The 20,425-nt window shown below is 44.2% G+C and overlaps 1 protein-coding gene across 7 annotated transcripts in view; it reads left to right on the top strand.

The window, feature by feature from the left end:
• Positions 1-8,155: 8,155 nt before the first annotated feature.
• CPSF160 (cleavage and polyadenylation specificity factor 160) overlaps positions 8,156-20,425 on the top strand; it is a 135,690-nt gene continuing 123,420 nt past the window's right edge. For all 7 annotated transcript variants that reach the window (XM_086795164.1, XM_086795163.1, XM_086795162.1 and 4 more), the window contains exons 1-3: positions 8,156-8,677; positions 10,151-10,297; positions 10,403-10,556. Coding sequence is in view for 4 of the 7 variants with exons in the window: in XM_086795161.1 (XP_086651287.1) it covers positions 8,313-8,677; positions 10,151-10,297; positions 10,403-10,556 (666 nt within the window). In the remaining 3 variants the exon portion in view is untranslated. The remainder of the gene's footprint in view (positions 8,678-10,150; positions 10,298-10,402; positions 10,557-20,425) is intronic.

The following is a 20,425-nucleotide window of genomic DNA, read 5'->3' as shown; positions in this document are numbered from 1 at the left end:
ATCAATGATGCAGTGCTGGATGGAGGATCCAGAGTGAATGTCATCACACTAAGGAAACTACATTAGGATTGGGTCTCAAGTGGGAGCCCATTCCATTCAACATAAAAATGGCAGATAATAGGATAGTAGTACCTTAAGGAATCATAAAAATGTCCCAATGAAAATCAAACAAGTTGACTTCAAGGTCAACTTAGTGATTATTACCATAGAAAACCACATCAGGTCTTACCAGGCGTTATTGGGAAGACCCTAGTTGAGACATGGCAAGGTAAAGTAGGACTGGGGCAGGAACAAAGTCACCATCAGAAAGGGAAAGTGGAAAGTTTATGTTGATCTTTCCAATGCAAGGGGATCAGTGAAACCTGCTTAGAGGCAAGTCCATGCTGAAACATTCAACATGTCAGAAGGCTTTGAAGACGATGAAGAGAACAAAATACTCTGTGAACACCTAGACCTGGTGCCCTTATACATGTTAAATGTGGATGAAGTAATAAGGCATTATACGGAAGCAAAGGGTGAAAACATGAAAGTAGCAAACAACCAAATGAATAAAAAAGAAGCAAATTCTGAAAAAACAGAGGGCTCAAAACTGAGCAAAACCTTGTAGGAGAAAGCCTTAAAAGAAATTAAATGGACTCGAAATCTGGAGCAAGAAGAAGAGATCTAGGAGATTCGAGATTGGGTGTAAAAGTAAAAGGAGAGCCAGGAAAACTATGCTGCAAAAGTAAGCCCCGATAAACTATAGGAGATAAATCTAGGGGATGGAAAAGAAGAAAAGCATGTAAAGATCAGTCTAGAACTGGAAGAAGAATTCAAACAGGAGTTGGTGTCCTTGCTAAAGGAATACCAAGATGTCTTTGCCTGGTCATATGAAGACATGGAGGGCAACATCGACCCTAAATTCTTCCAGCAGCAGCACAGCATCAACTTAAAAGAGGGAGTGATACATGTCATAATGAACCCCAATTATGCAAAGAAAGTTAAAGAGGAAATTGACAGACTACTGAGGGTGGATTTCATCGTGCCACTAGAAAAAGTTACCTAGATATCCCCGATTATAGTGGTCCCCGAAAAGAACAAAAAAATCAGAATCTGTGTGGACTATCGCAAGTTGAACGCCACAACTAACTCAGATCCTTTTCCACTTCCATTCACGGACTCCTTGTTGGATGAGGTAGCCAAAAAGGAGATGTACTCCTTTTTAGATGGTTTTAGAGCGGGTACACTCAGGTGAAGATAGGGAGAAGACCGCCTTCAACACTAAATGGGGTGTCTGTGTGGTAACTGTCATGATGTTTGGCTTAAAAAATGCACCTGCTACCTTCCAGAGAATGGTGCAGGAGATTTTCTATGACTACCTGATAGATTGAAATTGATTGATCAACTTTCCCCCATCCTCGCTGTCCTGCAGCTCCTCCCATTGGTGCTTCAATAGTTTTTCGAACCCGCACTTCCTTGCCCACTCCTGATATTCTTTCTTCCTTATGTCAGGGATCATCATGGGCATGCAGAGACTTTTCTTAGGCCTTTTATCTGGCCTTAGAGGCTTGTTGATCTTCGGCATTGGCACTTTCTTCTGAGAGAGTGTTGCAGATAGGTGAGAGAGTTGTGAGCAAGAGGGCAAATTGTGAATGTACATGTTTAGACTCCTTGTGTTCTTTTTTGCGATGTTTTCTCCTTTTCGCTTCCTTTTTTGGGGCGTTGTCATTTTTGACTTCCCAGTTTTCGATGTGATGTGACCCTTGATTCATTCATGCCCGCCGTCTCGATTTAATGTCATTAAAGCATGCTTGCCGTCTTCCCGTCTTATCGCGCAAGTGATGTTGCGACACTTGTCCTCCATGCAGTTGTCCTCCATACATTTGCTTATGCTGACATCGTGGCCTTTTGTGTTGTTGACGTGGATCGGGATGGCGCACACTTAGTCACTTGCTTTTTTACTATCCTAGATTTGATTGGTTACAAAGATCTAAGCTTTTGCAGTCTAGCCACCCTTTCGTAGTTTTGTGGCTTTTTGAATTTTTTGCATCCACCTCCATTAGTGAGATCATGCCACAACATATGCTCCGGACCGGCTCCAAGTCCTCGGCTTGTCCTTCTTTCAGTGTAATTACCACCGGTTGGCCCTTGTATTTTCTCATCCTAAAGCCATTTACTATCTTTGGAAAACGTGTACCATCCAAGTTTTCTAAGGTAAAGGCATTTTGGTTGACCAAGTCTTTTAGTATGAATGGTCCCATCCAACTTTCCGGGGTGAGATGCCAGCTTGGAATTGTAAATCAATACAAGGTCTCCTTTCTTGAAAATCCTGTGCTTGAGATGCTTGTCAGTCCAAGCCTTTCTTCTCCGCTGCACTATTTCCGCCTTTAGAGAGCTAATTTGCCTTCCTTCCTCTCTAAGTCTAGGATTTCTTGTATTCTATGCTCGCGAGATTCTTCCATTTCTTGCATGGCCACTCTCAGACTGGGAACCACGAATTCCATAGGCATAACTGCTTCCAGCCCATAAACCACCTTGAATGGTGTTTACCTAGTTTTGAGACTTTGTAGGATGTGTGGAATGTCTATAAGGCAGCATCTAACTTCTGGTCCCAATAATTTTTGTTAGCATTTATAATTTTCTTTAGAAGTCAAAACATTGTTGGTCGATTTCGCCTGGCCGTTGCACTGTGTGGGTAGTAAGGTGAGGACTTCTTGTGATTAATTAGGTCTCTCTCCATCAAACCTTTCATTACTTTGTTCATGAAATGCGTGCCTTGGTCGCTAACTATTTCATCAACAACCCATGCCTAGTAATGATGCCCTTAAAGAGGAACTTCACCACCTTCTCTACAGAGTTGCTCTTTACAGCTTTAGCTTCCAGCCATTGGTGAAATAGTCAGTTAGCCACAATGATGTACTCACATTTGCTACCTTTTATGGGTGGCTTGATTGGTCCAACAAAATCCAATCCCCACTTCATTAACGAAGATAGCGATAGTATAGGTGAAATGGGCAATCTATCAAAATTTCGAGGTTGACCCATCCGGCTGATAGATATCACACTACTTTGCTTCACTGTTGGCATTCCTCATGACAGCAGTTGGCCACCACAAGCCTGCTTGTAATATTTTTTGGGCTGTTATTTCTCCGCTCATGTGTCCTCTAGTGATAGCACAACATGCTTCTCTTAACATTGCTTGTTGCTCATGATCCGGGACACATCTACGTAAGATCTAGTATATGCCTCTTTTATAGAGTTGCCCACTAATCATGGTGAAATTTTTGCTTCTTAGGACAATTATCTTCTTCCTATCAGCATTGTACCCTTCCAGAAAGGTCCCATCTTCCAGAAACTGCATCGTATCATAATACTAGTTTTCTTCTACTTCAGCAACAGCTCTGCTACTATGAATAAGTTGGTATCTGGGAGTTGATCATCTACTCCATCCAGAGAAAGTTCTCTAAAATCCAGTCTAGACAAAAATTCCACCACTGCATTTTCTTTTCTAGGTGTGTATTGGATGGTGAACTCGAATTCTTGAAGTAGAAGCATCCATTTTGCCATTTTTCCCACCAGAAAAGCTTTGTTCATCACCAGATAAATGAGGGCTTGATCGTCCACATGGAAAATAAATTTGTTTCCCAAGAGATAGTGTCGGAACTTGTTCACGACATAGATCATTGCAAGGGCTTCACACTCTATTGTGCTATAGTTTCTTTCCGCCCTTGTGAGAGGGCTTTGCTGGCATAATGGATGGGTTGCATATAACTTTCTTGCTTTTCCTGCATCAGTGCATTGCCCATTGCTTTATTTGACGCATCTAAATACACATAGAACATTAGATTCCATTCCGGATTGATCATTCTCACTGGTGCAGATGACACCAAACTCTTCAGCCATTGGAATGCCTTCTGACACTCTAGACTCCATTCATACCTTACATCCTTCTTGGTAAGTGCATATAATGGGTAAGCTACATGTGCTAGATATTTCAAAAATCGAGCATGCCACTTAACCTTACTAAGGAGATATTATGAGGAGTAGACATTTCGGATATGGCCACCATCGGATCTATAGCCAATCCTTGGGCTAACACAATGTGTCCTAACAGTGTTCCGAATTTTACTGTAAAAGCACACTTCAGCCTCATATCTCTGCATCTCCTGGAGACCATCATTGTGCACATAGAGGGGAAGGAGCCCATAAAACTTTTAGCGCTCGTAGTGCATCATGCACTGGATTGTCAATGGTTGGAGAGATGGACACAAACATGAAGCCAAGGGTGGAAGAAGAAATTCCAAAGATTGGAAACATGCACCAGGTGAAGGATGTGGCGGATGAAACCTGGCGGGAAGAAGAGTTCATTTTTTTCTTGCAGAATGTCATGTTTATGAGCAAGACGGAGGATATGTCCAATAAAAATTACAGACTTCTTAGAGCAGCAGAAGCAAGAGAAAAAATAAAATGGGCCACCATTTACAAATAAAATATGGCAAAGAGGGCATCAGACACCTGGGCTAAGGAGAAACAGCCAATAGTAGTGCTGCACACCTAAGGGGCGATTGCTCAGGTTGCCAGGTTGGTGGATCTTTGGATATGAGACATCTATGTCAAAGAGCAACATAGGGAACCTAGAGGATCCTTGAAAGATGCCAAGGTGACTTTCAGTTTGTTTGAGGATGACACAGATGAGGAGGAATGGCAGAAGATTGCCCAGAAAGCCGTTAAAAAGAGAAGACACAGAATAGATGAAGAGATGTTGCCTGACTTGGAACTCCTCACCTTTATTGGCCACTGTCTTGGCTTGGAGGGTGATCTTGTTTACATCAGCTTCCCATTGTCTAGAGTAGGTGTCATGTGAACTCAGGGCCTCAACGTAGCAAAGCCAATGTGGAGCCAATGAAGATCCATATACACGGGGAGAAGATAATCCTTACACTTTCTATGCAGGTTTCTCTTTCTTGGTCGGGTAACTGTGGGCAATGTAGAGGTTAATTCTTCTATGGAGGAATTCTTGCTAGATGGATCACTAGCTATTCCTAGTTTTTGGAGTTTTTAAAGGTTTTTTGACTTGATGGGAGGTGATTAAGGTTCCTCATCACAATAAATAGTGATTATACAAGTAATTAGGTATTTTTAATTTTAACCATCCAAAGCTCCAAAACCATATATTTTTTAAGAATGTAACCTCCTAATTTTGGGTAATCCCAATAGCTTGGAATGGATGAACGGAGCTAAGCCCTAGGCTAGTTCCCATGAGGCGACACCAAATATGTTCAAGTCAAGAGCCTTAATCTTATTGAATCATGTGTCATTTTGGTCCTTACCTTAGAGTTGGAATAATGCAACTCCTTGGTGTAGGTTGCTAGCTCGTCCATTTCTCACTCCATTATCACACGGAATGCTCGTTTGCCAATGGGTTGAAGGTAGAGCACTCTATGCCTAGATGGAGGCAAAAGAGATAGCCTTCACGATGGTTCTCTCCACAAAAGGCGAGGGGGAAGAAGAAGAACCAATGCAAGAGGGAAACCTACAAATAAACATATCTAGCAAGAATCCATCGAGCATGCAAGATTCAATAGAGCACACAAGCAAGCAAGAGTAGGAAAGAAGTGGAGGTCACACTGCAAGGCAATGATTGTGTATTGTTTAGTGTCAAAAATGACTTATACTACATAAGTGACTAGTTTTCACACTAGGCCGGCTAAATTTAAAAATGGTACAACCTCTATTTCTAGTCTTAAAGCAAGCATGTATACGAAGTCCTTAGATTTTCCCTATTTGACATTAAGCTAAAAGTAACGCCGCTTCTAGCACTATATTGCAAAAGATAAGTGCTTGTTTGAGCGAGTAAGATGGCAAAAAACCTTACGGTAGGTCGGGCGTGTGAAACCATGCTAATCTACAAAGTGGTTAATAGAAACCCAAGTTGGTTTAATGGCCCCAACTACTAAATATGCACTATTAATGCTACATGTATATAGTGTGTCCTTTATGTGATTAGATTGTAGTGAGTTGAAATCTTCACATGTTCTACACAAAGGGGATAAATACATGTAATGCTTGAAGAGGTGACGTTGACATAAACATTTTAATTATTAGGGGATTTGAAATGATGTGAAAAAGAGAAAGTCCTTTTGGCATGTGCTATATTCCTCCTTAAACTGAAATACAAGCATGTTATGCTAAGAAAGAAAGAGAAGGCAAGCTCCCTTCTCATGAGGCTTACTTGCATTTCATCAATGACCAAAGTTAAAACTTTTGATTTCATCACCAAAGTGGTTCTATCTCTATGCTTCTTGGCATAGGAAGATGCCTAGCATTTATTGATTATTTTGAACTTCTTAGACCACCAAAGAGCACAAGAAAACTATTTGTTGCACTAAGTGTGCCGTTGAGGGATGGGATGGACAGGTAAGTCTTACATAGGTGTTTTATTGCCCTTCTCTATTTGGTGAAGTGGACTCCTTTTGTAAAGCATAGTTGAGCCTTAATGTTCATATGCATGTGCATATGTGTGTCATCATCGGTAAGATAAATGAGAAAAAAATAATTTGATTAAAATGATATTTATGGTACGATACAAAGAACTGGAGGTTGTCCTTGGTTTGAGTTTCATGAAGCTAAATCTATGTTACCTATATGCATCCAAAAAGCAAGACAATTAGTGGTGCACCCTAGTGCACCTCGGTTTCAATAAATCGGCCCACTCAACTTGGCCACACACTTGCTTGGTATGAACTTCAAAGTGAACCCCGTTATGAGAATCAAGTCATAAAAATGGAGACAATTCATGATTGTCCTATCCACAAAGAAAATTAGAGACAATTTTATGATTATCTCCTATGCCAAGAGCTTTGTAAATAGTATGTAATTGACAACACAATTGCTAACTATAATTTTAGAGATAGTTTAAGTCAAGGGTTGCTTTACTTATTAGGATGATTTATAAGAGATATTGCCCATTGGAGAGAATCACCACAAAAACAAGTTTGTCATTGCCCTTCCCAACTATGCTCTAAACCAAGAAGAGAACATACACCATGTAAAGGGGAGAAAGCTACTCTATTTTCCTTCCCCTAGTGGAAGAACCTAGAAGTCTTTGTGAGGTAACTATACCAATCTCAATATCACCATCTGATTTGTAATCAAGTTTTACATAATAACATCCACTTTGTTGTTTAATTTTGTCATGGAGGCTATTGATTCCCGCCTCATCTGCATGCATCCTTCCGTGTATCCTCTTCTTGTTCCCTCTCGTGTCTCTTGTACCTTCTCCTCTGATTAATTACTTCCTACATAACCTCCTTATAGCCACTAGACTTGGGTACTCACAAGCCGTCTTGCAAGAATGAAAGCTCCCCCATCACAACATTAGCTGCAAGCACATGTGTCCTTGTCTCAAGCCAACGTATCTCTGTTCATGGGGAAGATGAACACACACAACCATTGAACCAAGTGTACTTTACACGGTTCCAATCTCAAGCTAGATGAATTCAAAACATAGGCTAATGATTCATTTTAATAATACGTATAAACCCTTAGATATGAATGAACTCAAAACACAGGCTAGCTATTAATTTTAATAGTATGTATACACCCTTATATATGAAAGACCAACACACCATAGCCCATTCTCTTGCTTAGATTCCCCCAATACAATATGTGAGTAACCTGTACACAAAGGAACCCAAAGCACAACCTCACCTCTACTGTAGAGTGCTAGTAATAGCTGGCTAGCTCAAGAGGAAGACAACTTGTCCAACATCACCAACCAACTTGGATCACACATGCCATTTGCCTTAATAATCAACATTTCACAATTCACTTTACATCTTACTTTAATCTGTACCAACATCAAGGCATTGACTACCTAACTTAGGGAGATGGACTATGAATGATGGTCTTGGGGAGGAATAAGATGGACTACGAATGAAGAGTCGAACAAGATAAAATGCACCGTGCACCGCAATACAAATGCACTTCTTCACTTGTTATGGGAAGACTCCAAGGAGATCGCCCGAGGGGGCATTGTGGGGGGGTTGTTGGCTAGGGGAAGTCGGCGGCCTCGATCAAGGAGTCTTGTGTTCTACTCTGGCCTGGGTCACCCGGTAGGTGCCTGTCCCTCACAAAAAGAGGGACAAATTAGTACCCACTCCTCGCCCCACCACCACAAGAAGAAGAAGAAGAAGAAGAAGAAGAAGAAGACTCTTAACTAATAAAACAAACCCTCTTTCTGAATGTCTTAATTAAAGTTTAAAATGTTTAAATTTTGACTTTAAACCCTTGTTACACTTGTTGTTTTTGCTCGGACAGGGAGCTCCACCATCATGAGCTACGCTGCGTACAAGCTCTCGCATGCCCCGACGGGCGTGGAGAATAGCTGCTCTGCGTTTCTCACCCACAGTCCAGGCCCCTCGTTACCTTCTCCCGTCATCGCCATTGCCAGCGTTGACGATGGCGTCCTGCTGCACAACGGTGGCAGCAAGGGCCCATCCCTCCCCACCCTCCCCAACCTCATCATCAGCAAAGCCAACGTCCTGGAGGTCTACCGTGTGCGAGTCGAAGAAGGAGACGAGAAGAGCAGCAAAGCTCCGCCCTCCAGTGGTGGCTCTGCCCCCCCATCTGCTGCCAGGCGCGGTGGCGCCATGGCCGGTGTCTCTTCGGCTTGGCTCGAGCTCGTCTGCCATCATAGGTAAGAAATTCTGACCATGAAAAGCTAGGGAGACCATCTTGTGCAGGAGCGCCATTTTTCAGAATGCTGTAAAGATTTCTTTTCATATCTTTGAATGCCTCTGATAGACATGGAAACAAAGTACGCAGGAGTGCATCCTGTGCATTGACACGTTCGGAACTTTCTTCTTTTGAATTATAATTGGGAATACAATTTTGATACCCGGGGATATGTGAAGACTTTGATCCAGTTTTTGTTTTCTTACAAGGCCTCTATGAACTCGTTTGATATTTCAATCATGTTTGGCAAAAAGTTCACGTTTGGGCATGCCCGGATGAACCTAGTGGTTCATATTTTGTGGGAATAGAAATTAGAGATCAATATCCTATTCGAAATGTATGCTTGTTCTGAATGCTAAAAGTCTACATGCTAGATGTTAAACAGAAAGGGATCCTTTTCGAGTGTCATGACATTGCGTGTGTTAGACAGCGTGGTGTGTCTAATGAACATTGGCTTTGGTCAAGCTGGTTTTGTATTGACCGAAGATGTGGAATAGTGTAGAACAATTTGTTGGAAAGTGTCAACACTGTTAAGTTATTGGGGCTTGTTGAACAGTTGGACTGGTGGACCATCGTGGTATGGGATAGAGGGGCTATGGCATGTATAGGATGGCTTGTTCCATCCATTATTTCCAAGATAAAAAGGGGAAAGCATTTCTAGAGATTTTATTGTTGGATTGCCACAGATCAGTTGTGCGCATGATACCTTTTATGTTATCATAGTTAGAACAATCAAAACAGCTAAAGTCTATAATTATACTCTATGGACCATAACTAGCACAGTTGTTCGTGGAATTGTTTACTTAGTCTTCAAGGTTTTTTTGACAAAATCGTTAGTGATCATCACTCCAAGGTTATGAGACATTTCTGATATGAAGTGTTTAAAAAATTGGACATGAGGCTGAGCTTGAGTTCATCTGAACATCCTGAGTTGAATGGGTAGTGTGAAAGATCAGTCCTTGGAGATATGCTATAAGCTTTTGTTACATGGAGGGAGTCTGATCGTCAAAGAGTCAGGTCTCTAAGGACTGTGACTTTGGTGCTTGACTTGCCATTTCAGTCAAAGGCCTCATGGCCAGGCCATTACTGATTTCTTGTAATTGCAGACGGGTATGTTGCAATTTGCAAAGGTGAGTCTTCGCATAACTCATAATATAGCAAGTGCTCCAGGCTGGCAATGAGTTTAAAGTGCCCAAAAACTTTTAGTCTTTATTTACCTTGTGATTATAAGGCTTATTATGGATGTCTAATCATATTGTGAAATACAGAACGGGAATAAGTCAGATTGCAGCTGTGTCATTGCTCCTTAAAAAGGTTACAATGTTATGTGCAGAAGATGTGACTTGTTTGACAAGCAAATTTATTTTCATGTTCGTAACTTAATGGAACTATGCCTGTTTTTCAACTACTGATTTTCTCCATTGCATTGATGTAGGTTGCATGGAAATGTTGAGAGCATGGCAGTTTTATCCCATGGTAGGGATGATGGGCGCAAGCGCAGAGATGCCATCATTTTGGCCTTTCGTGAAGCAAAAATCAGTGTGCTGGAGTTTGATGATTCAACTCATAGTTTGCGCACAAGGTGAGGTCTGATGTATTTGATCAACCATGTAGACGTGTACTTTGTATCAATGCTTTAAAGTGGACTTAATGACAGCTTTTTGGGGAATGTTGTCATCTTTTGTAGCTCCATGCATTATTTTGAGGGTCCGGATCGGCAATACCTGAAGAGAGGGGCAGAGAAGTATCCAAAGGGCCCTCTCTTACGTGCTGATCCTCAAGGAAGATGCGGCAGTGCACTTGTTTATGATTCTCAAATAATCATGTTGAAAGCAGGACAGGTATTTCTATGTGATCTAAACTTGCTATTTGATGAACTTGCCAGACCACATGCTGGAAATGAGCCATAGGGCACATGCAGATCTAGCTTTACTAGGAGATATTGCTCTCTGATAGAGGATTGATTGTCCTAGACACTCACACAGATTAAGTCATGTCCTCTTTGCTCTATAAGAGTTTCAACGCTGTTTGAGGCTCCCCACCTACTGCAAGCACAGGGGAAGAGCTAGCACGATAAGTAGTTGTTAAGTGTCAAGTTGTGTGTGTGTGCTCCCCCCCCCCCCCCCACCGGGACATCCGACAGAGATCCTTCTATTAGTTACTGAACAAAACAGCCATACTAGCTAAGTACAAACCATAGAGGAGAGTGATCATCAAGAAAACTGAAAAAAGGGGGGAAGGGTGCTCTTCTCCCGTGGGTGGCCGCTTTGGGAGGAGAAGGCTACCTCATACAATTTTTCTGTGTTTGGGGGGGGGGGGGGGAAGGGGACAACCACATAGGTGGTCTATAATGTCAAGTGGGCTCACCACCATTGTCAGTAAGAAAAGGACCCTGGTGCCAAATCCATAGGAAGGCCTCGTGGCGCTTATGCATGCAATCGGAGCCACCCTGAAGCTTCCCTCTGATGTCCACGCAGGGTATGAATGATATCGAGCTAGATGCTCTAGATGGACCCTATTGTGAGTGCACAGAGTGGAAGCAAGATGAGCACTAGAGTGTGCTGATCTGAGAAGTGCAAGAGAGAGAGAAAGAAAGAAAGAAAGAAAGAAAGTTATATTAACGTCCACGGGAGGCCGAATCCGACCTATGGGACAGATCAGGTACATCCATTTACATTCCACTCTGGGTATCAATGCCAAAGAGGCATAAAACTGAAAAAAAAATAACTCAAAATGAACTCTTAAGACTCTTAAGAGTTTAAATTACAATGGGTTCTATTGCATCTAGTTCGAAATTGAGGTTTAAAATAAAAATAGCTATATTTCATCCATGGATGGATTTGCTCTTGAGGGGGGTGGGGTACGGAATTCTTTAATGATTGCTTGTCCTCTGTATATTGCCCATTTGCCATTCTTTCTTGCTTCTTTAACTTTATTCAGCTCTGCCGATTTGTTCTTGAGTTGTAGCGGGGTGAGTTCATCAGCTATCCATACCTTTGTCCCTTGAAGAGACCTTGTTTGCTTCATCACTGCTATTTTCTCATTGTTGTCCATATAGGAGACTTTTGCATGTGTACCCTTTACTATAATAGAGATAGGGTCTCCTAAGTCCACGAAGGGGACTACTTTGCTGCTCAGTTGTGCTGTAAGTACATCTGTATCTAATATGTAGTCTTCTCGAAGCTCTTGAGCTATGTCTGCCCTATCCCAGCCTTGAGGAAGACCACCGACTCTGATTACCTTTTTGTTACTTTCCATTCGTTCCTTTTCTTTGACTGCTGATATGACTTCTTTAACAAAATCTTGTGAGTTAACTGAATTTACCTTTGAAACATGGTTTGTCGTTTCTGTTTGTAGTGTTGTAGGTATGGGTCCTTCTCGTGCTTCCTCTTGCTTCGTCTTCATGGCTTGCACTTGCACTTTCAGTTCGTTGATTTGTTCATCTTTCTTGATAGTCTCGTGTTTTAGTGCTGCTAATTCTCCCTGGAGTTTCTTCAGTTCTTGCATGAGGTAGGCTTCCCATGGTGTCGGCTTGCTCACGGGTGGAGGAATGGGCGGTAATCGTGAAGCGGTGACTGAGGCAAAAGACTTCTTACTTTCCATGTGTTGCTGCTGATAAAGGAGAGGGCTGTTGGTGGAACGAGTCCCCCCTCAAGGGCACCCTCTCCCCTTTGGGGGAGACTCAAAAAATGCGACCTACAAGATGCTCAGCTACAGGTGCAGGGGAGAGTTATGTTGCTGCCTTGGGGGCCTGAGCAAGGGTGGGTGGGTAAAAACGGAAGCGAAGAGAGGGAAGGCGAACTGGGCGAACCTGCAGAGGCAGAGAGAAAAGGGAAGCGAAGAGAGAGAAGGCGAACTGGGCGAACCTGCAGGCAGAAAGAAAAGGGAAGCGAAGAGAGAGAAGGGTGGGTGGGGAAAAGGGAAGCGAAGAGAGAGAAGGCGAACTGGGCGAACCTGCTGGCAGAGAGAGAGAGAGATTTTATTAACGTCTTCCAAAAGACCGAACTCGGCCTATGAGAGAAATCAGTGTACCAGATTTTGCGGTGGCCTTGCAAGCGGAGGAGTACGACCTTCCAACAGTTGATGTTGCTTGGAGCATGGAGAGCGATCGAAATTCCGGCCACCGGCAGGGTCAAATGCCATGGCAGGAGAAGGGATCAGGACCCTAACAAGCACTCAAATGGGGACAGCAGACAGCATGATGAAAGGGTTTGGCTACCTCAATGAAGCCCATGTATGAGAGAGAGAGAGAGAGAGAGAGAGAGAGAGAGAGAGAGAGAGAGAGAGATGAAATGATATATTAACGTCTCTAAGAGGCCATAATGGCTACCTCAATGAAGCCCATGTATGAGAGAGAGAGAGAGAGAGAGAGAGAGAGAGATGAGTGATATATTAACGTCTCTAAGAGGCCATAATGGCCTATGAGACCAAAACTGAGAGTACATTTGAAGTTGGTGTCTCATCAAAGAGAACAACTAAATGAGACTAAAAAGTACAATAAACTGATTGTCTTACAGCTATAAGAACATAATTGTAAGACTCCGAGATGATACTGAGTAGAAAATATTGGAAAATGTATATAAGGTAGATCCATATATGCTGATCAGTTGAAGTGTTGCCCTCCCCTTAGATCAAATATCTCTGCCATGGGGCTGGGGCTGTCTAGAATGGAGAGGTCGTAAAAGCGAGGTAGGCGCCTTCGATGCCGAGCAATAATGGCTCTGATCTGGTGATGGTGAGGATGCCGTGGTCAGGATCCTGGTGGGCGTGGCCGACGAGCACAACATAAGATGAGTGCTCTATTAGTGGTGACTCCTTGGGAGCGTGGTCGGTGCCTTGATGGCCCAATGGAGGAGGTATCAGGAGGTGTGTGGGCTGGGTTGCCGGTGCCGGTGCCGGTGCCGAAGAAATCTGTCAGGGTTCTCTGTCTATGAAGCAACTAAGCTGAATATACTGCAATGAAAGCAATCCCGAGCAAGAGTTTCATAAGTGAGGGATACAAAAGATGACCAAGCTATCAAAAGTGAAGAGGCTAGCCCACCTATATATAGGTCATGAGGGGTTGGCTGACTGGAGAAAAAGGAGCTGGCTGACAGGAGGACCATCACCCGACCTGAGAAAAATACTAGGAAAATGGAAAAAAATAGGGTGAAAATAGGGGTTACCAGTCCACAACCAAGGGCCATAAAAGGGATTAAATATGGGCACAATACGTGGGCAGAATATGGGGATGAATATGCTAACACCCCCTCTGAGTAGTAGATGCTGAAAACTCCGAGAAGCTGAAGAAGTCCTCTATCAAAGACAAAAGAATGCAGCAACAATAGGTACCAGGAAAGCTCCACAAGCAATCTCCTCAGCAACTCAGCTACAAAAGCAAAAGAACAAGCTGCCAGGTACACCGCTGCTATGGAAGAAAACAACCATGTAGGCTGCGTCGTGTTGCTCCGAATAATGGTACCAAACCCAAATGTAAACACAGTGCCACAGTCAAAGAAATCCCTAGAAGCTTGTAGCTCCAAGAAGAAAATACCCTTAGAAGAAATAGAGTCTATCTGCTCCAACTCTGCACCTACAGTAGCCCAATGGTGTACAAAAGCACTCTCCTCAAAGGTCGGCATCACTAGATGTAAGAACTCAACTGCCCCCTTTGAAAATTGATGTCGGGACTCCACAAGTCCAAACAAATCCAAATCCTAATCCTTCAAGCCTTGGAAGTACCACTGTGCCATAGGCACGGTCACGGACACACCTGACCACAATCTAAAATCCCACCAAGTCCGTAAGCACCACCTCCAAACCAATCCAACATCCTACAACATCGAAGAAGCAGATCTATGGAGCCGAGTGGTCTCATCAATAGCATCACTCAGAGCTAAAGTAGTCTCCTCACATAGAGAAAGGGAAACATGTACATTCATTGTAATGGTAATTGTAATAGTAGCCTCCTCAATAGCATCACTCAGAGCTAAAGTAGTCTCCTCACATAGAGAAAGGGAAACATGTACATTCATTGTAATGGTAACTTTAATAGTAGCCTCCTCAATAGCATCACACAGCGTAGAAGCAAGCTCCTCCATAGAAGGCAAAGGGACCATCAACTCATCCTGGTCACTGGTTGTTGAAGAAAGAGCCGGAGGCGAAGCAACATGAGACAAATTCCCCTCAAAAGCTGTGGGCAAAGCTAGCCCACTGTCCTCCACTGTAGGAACATGGCCTTGGTATTTATACCCCTCAGGATGACCAGTCGGCCAGTCTTACTGCAGTCGGCTGTCACAAATTCAGCCCACGACTGAATAATACAGCAAATAATGCCATTAAATGCTGTGCATACTTTCCTTCTTGGCTGGGCATTAGGCGCATGGGCACATGAGGGCTGGGCACTGATTACCTGCTGTTCTGGAGGCTGGGCAGCCTGTATGGGCTGCCCCATACTTGCCCTACACCCATTTCATGGCTGGATAGCCTGTCGGCTACCCCTGGTATGCCCCTAGGGCTGTCCTACAGCCCTCCCATGGCCTACCCATGGCTGGTGGGTACCGCCAGGGCCTTCCTGGCCCTTATGGGGGTGGTTTTACATTGTCCCCATGCCCACACAAGTACTTGGGGTAGCCCTATGGGCTGGCCCCTTTGCTATATGCAAACCCTAACAGTCTACACAATGATCTGGCATCTAGTACCATACCAGATACATAGGATCACTGACATTGTCACCAATTGGCCGACCATTTGGTCCATCTCCAGTTTTTTGCGTCTCGTTCACTTGAGGCCAGGCCGGTGTCTCATGTGAAGAGGCCAGTATTTTGCTGACATGGACGGGAGCCAGACTGGTGCCACCCGTGTGTTAGCAGGATGGTGTCGTATGGACGGGAGCCAGATCAGTGCCACCGTGTATGACCTGGACTGTGTTCGATCCATGGGACTGTCACGCCATGGAAGAGCCAGTATTCGTGCCGTGTTTTGCCTATGGGACTGTCACACCATAGGGAGACTCGTGCCTGGAACTGTGTCTTACCTATGGGACTGTCACTCCATAGGAAGACCAGGTTTTTATGTTTTTATGTCGTGCCAGTTTTGTGCCGACAGATATTTTGTACATGTTCCATGAACGGGAGATATGTCCATGTTACTATTTGCACATGCACACATATTTTGCATGTTTGAAACTGTTTTCGCATGACATGTATTTGTGTGTTTGCCTGCTTGACGTGTTACTTACTGAGCGGGGACGCCTGCCAGTGAGTCGTGAAGTCTGCTCTGTATTCTGACAAGTTTTGGTGCATGTGAACAGGTGGTAAGTATGTCGCACATGTTTTAATATTTTTTATTCTAACCCTTTATTTTATAAGGTTAGGTGTTCACACTTATTTAAAAAGTGGGCACCCCCTTTGGGCACCCACTTTGGGGCCAAGGTGGGGAGCCCCACTTTTAAGTGAGTGTGGGGGTGGGCATGGTCACCTACCCCCACTAATCCCCCACATGCATGCGTGGGTATCACCAAAGTTAACTCCACTATAATTTTATTAAAAAAGATTTCCTCCTTCAAGCGTGAGGATCCATCGCATCTTTTTGGCGTTGATTTCATCACCCGGTGATCACCTACGTTTGCTGTCGAATCAGCTGCTCCACTACCCATATCCTCCAGCCGGCTGCTCCTCCAATAGGCGGCTGCCTTCCCTGCACAACGATTGCTGAGTGCTCTTTGCTGCTGGCTGCGCCTACCTCTCTACAGGTGGCTGAGTGCTTTTTGCTGTTGGCTGCGCCTGCTTCTTTACAGGTGGCTGAGCATCGATACAGGCGGCTGTCACCTCCACAAGCACTGCTGCGGCTCTCTCTCTTGGCGGCTGGCTGCAACTACAGGCGGTTGCCCCACTTCAGGTTACATCTCTGTTCCCCCCCTAGGTGGCTGCGTATCTGCACTACAGGCAGCAACTGTGTGCTGCGCATACTGCCTTTACTGCAGGCTGCTGCATACAACCAGGCGACCACATGGGTTGTGTATGCACCTCCAGTCAGGCAGCCTTACAAACTATACGGCCACCCACAGAAGGCATCTGAGTGTTCACTCTCCAACTGTTGTGTTCCTACACCTAGGCGGCTGGTGGTTATACTCTACAAACTGATAGCTACCTTTCCATCTCACCAATATAAGCTGGTGCTGTGAATCCTCTCCATACAGCATCTACCTCTCTCTACATGATGTGCCTCTGAGTCTCTCTCAAGTAACTGCACACATGGGCATTGGATCTTTCTATCAACCATCTACAAGTAAGTGAATTTCAGATTTCAATAAAGTATTTTTATGTTTAAATCTGATAAAGGATTCATCCCGCTCGGCCAACACCCGTTCGGTGCCGGGTTGTCCAAGCTGTATTGGCGAACCTCGGTCCAAAGGTGCTGAGATCGGGAGAGCCAGGCGTTAGTACGAGAGCGCCTGTTTGTGCGTGGTCTCGGAACACCAGTGAGGCGCTCTCCGCGGAGTCCAGTGAAAGCATAGGACCGTAGCGATTGGACCACACTAGTGGTCGTTCTGCTTCGAGCTTCTACATCGAACTTCGAGCCTACTTGTTTGGTACTGTTTTCATATGTACATGGACATTATCTGGTTCTTGGAACCCATGGAGCATTGTATTCATTAAATACTCCCAATAAATATATCATATATTGAGGGGGGGGTCGGCCCGTTCCGGCCCCAGTGCTGGTGTCCATCTTTCCATTTCATTTCATTTAAATTTCAAGTTGTTTTAAGTTGTCCATTTCAAATTTGTGGTTTTAAAGTTGTGCTATTAAGCGTGTGGGTGTCCAACGGAGTCTTTCCCACTTGACGGGATCGGTTTCAGACATCATTCTAGAGGGAGACTCACAGCGTGGATTGGCACTGTTTCATGTGTAGGACAATGCACACCTGACCTCGGACGATTGGGATGGAACCCTGGTTGACTCGTCCCGGACTGGGCTCACATGGGACCAGTTTACCATCCCAGGTCCTGCACCTTCTGTACAGATATGTCTACGTGGCATCCAAGTGCGGGATGCATGTGACAAGAACAATCAAAGCTAGAGAGAACTAGATAGTTACATGACTCAATGATTTGGTTTGATTGATGTGGCATTAAAGCCTTTGATCTTTTTACATAACCGCATACTAAGGTGGTGACACATGGCTATACTAATGACATCATTGCTTATTTCTTTCACACATAATAACGGCCACAAGAGGCCGTTCACTGCCTAAGCACACCATACGAGGCTCCAAATTGCCTAAGAGTTAGACTCACCATCTACACCTCGTCATGGTCACAGAGTCTCTTCTATCAGGGTAAGATTGAGTGTAGGGAGGCCAGCACTTAGCCACCCCCCTAGCTCCTATCAGGGATAGAAGATAACACGGAGCCTTTTATAACATTAAGGCCCTTTAACACATAGAGGAAAGACACACAAGATTATTACATCTCATTTAGGGGGACATCCCGAGCAGAGAACCCAACAAAATTCACACGACATAAAAACATCTAGAAGGCCCAGTCATAGTCTTCCTCACTGAGGGAGACTTGGGTGGTGGTTGCGTTGATTTCTTCGATTGGCTCCTCTTTTCAGCTATCAAATTTGCATGGTGGTTCTCCTTCTCTTTCTCCATCTTCTTGAAACATTCGGTTTCTTTATGTCCGAGCTGATTGTAGTATATGCACCTCAGCTTCTTATTGTTTACCTTCCAATTTTGAACTCCTGAAAAAACCTTATCATACTCAAGGTTGCTACTGGATGTCTCTCTTTCTTTAATCCTTCGATCTTTTTCGGTCAGCAAAGCCACCATGTCTTCTAATGTTGTTTATATATATATATATATATATATATATATATATATGTATGTATGTATGTATGTATGTATGTATGTACGTACGGACGGAAGACCCCAAGGGCCTATGAGAGAGAGAGAGAGTTACACGACTCAATGATTTGGTTTGATTGATTTACCTTTGATGAGTACAACGTTTTTATAGGCATTAAAGCCTTTGATCGTTTGACATAAGCGCATACTAAGGCCACCGGTGACACATGGCTATACTATTGGCATCATTGCTTATTTCTTTCACACATTATAACGGCCACAAGAGGTCGTTCACACGCCTAAGCACACCAACACACTCTAAGAGGTGGTTCACACATACGAGGCTTTGAATACCCAATATCTATCAGAGGGATCTTGCCATGTCCACTGCCTCGGATCCCAATAAAGTCGTGTGAGAGGGCAACCCTCCCATAGCCATATTCGCTAGAATCCCTCTATGGCCACCTTGGCCGATGGAGGGTCTATGTGCAACCTATGCTCATGGAAACCAATCACCCTCACCATCTGCAAGGTGCATCCACAAAAATCCTCCAAAGGGGGCTTTTCTGTGTCGAGTCTGCCGGCAGAAGATCATCGCACCATGCTCTGGGGTGGAAGGCCTAGAGTGATGCAAAACCATGCAGACACGGATGTGGGCCACCGTCTCCTTGAAGATGTCCACTCCATAGTAACATGGGACGGGGAACGGGGACGGGGTCAGGGATTCTTGGGAATCGGGACGGGGAACGGGGGACGGCATACAAAATATGCAATTTTAAGTAAGCACTCATTTAAGAAACTTAACAATACTAAAACAAAGTCACTTTACACTTTCAAAGCATCAATATTAAGTCATACTAGCAAAAAAATGGGTGTTACAAAAAAGGAGATCGGGCACCCAGGACCGAGTCGCCAAAGGCTAAAGCAAAAGACAAGGGCAAAGACCTAGGCCCTAACCACGTAAGTGGCATACAAAAAAGAGACTATCACTAGAGTAGTACATATGTCAAAAAGCCTCAAGGGGCATGTGAAGTGCTGGCCTCACGATCATGGGTCCCTGCAATGCGTGCAGGCTCCATAGAGATGTCCTCCATTTGCTCCTCCAACTCCTCATCATTTTGAGACATCTCCCACTCGGTAAATGCATCAGCCTTTGCAGTTGCACTCTTGCAAAGCATTCGCAAGTTTGCACTCACAAAGACTAGATCATTTGCCCGTTCCACCCCAAGACGGTTCCTCTTCTTCGTTGCAATGTGACTGTATGAGCTCCAGAGTTGCTCTAGGCAAGAGGAACTCACTGCCTGGCTGAGAATGCGGATGGCTAGATGTTGAAGCTCAGGTCCATCCGAACCAAAATCTTCCCACCACAAAGCAGCCCCAACTTTGAAGCGATCATCCTGTGCATCCATGTCTCCATAAGAGCCCTGAAAGCTCCTATACCTGGACAACTGGTCACGGATCTTCCGACTAACATTTGGGTCAGGCACAAGTCGAGTCAAGACAAGTCTCCATAGCTTGCTCACCTCTGCGTCACTTTCTTGCCCTTTACCCTGAAACTCAGGGTCCACCACATAGGCTGTTGCATGCAAAGCAGAGGAGTAGGAGTTCCACCTACGCACACATAGGGCACGGATCTCCTCGTACTTGTCCTCATCTGGCTCCAAATCCCTCAGCTTCTCTATCATGCTGTCCATAGCCTCATATACCTTGCCGATGCATGGCTTCATACCATCCACAAGCCTCATCAAGTGGACAATAGGTTGAACCATAGCATCAATGCACTTCACTTTTTCCCAAAAATCAGGGCTCTCTGCTTTTTCCTTGCATAGAGCTCCTGTCTCAGTGGAAGCCAATGGTGAAGAAGTGAATTCTTCACTAATG

Source organism: Cibotium barometz, chromosome 62 (assembly GCF_041138505.1).
Source record: "Cibotium barometz isolate CiBa-2024 chromosome 62, ASM4113850v1, whole genome shotgun sequence".
NCBI classification, from domain to species: Eukaryota; Viridiplantae; Streptophyta; class Polypodiopsida; order Cyatheales; family Cibotiaceae; genus Cibotium; species Cibotium barometz.
Note: the sequence above shows the minus strand (reverse complement) of the source record. Positions and strands in the feature narration are given on the sequence as shown.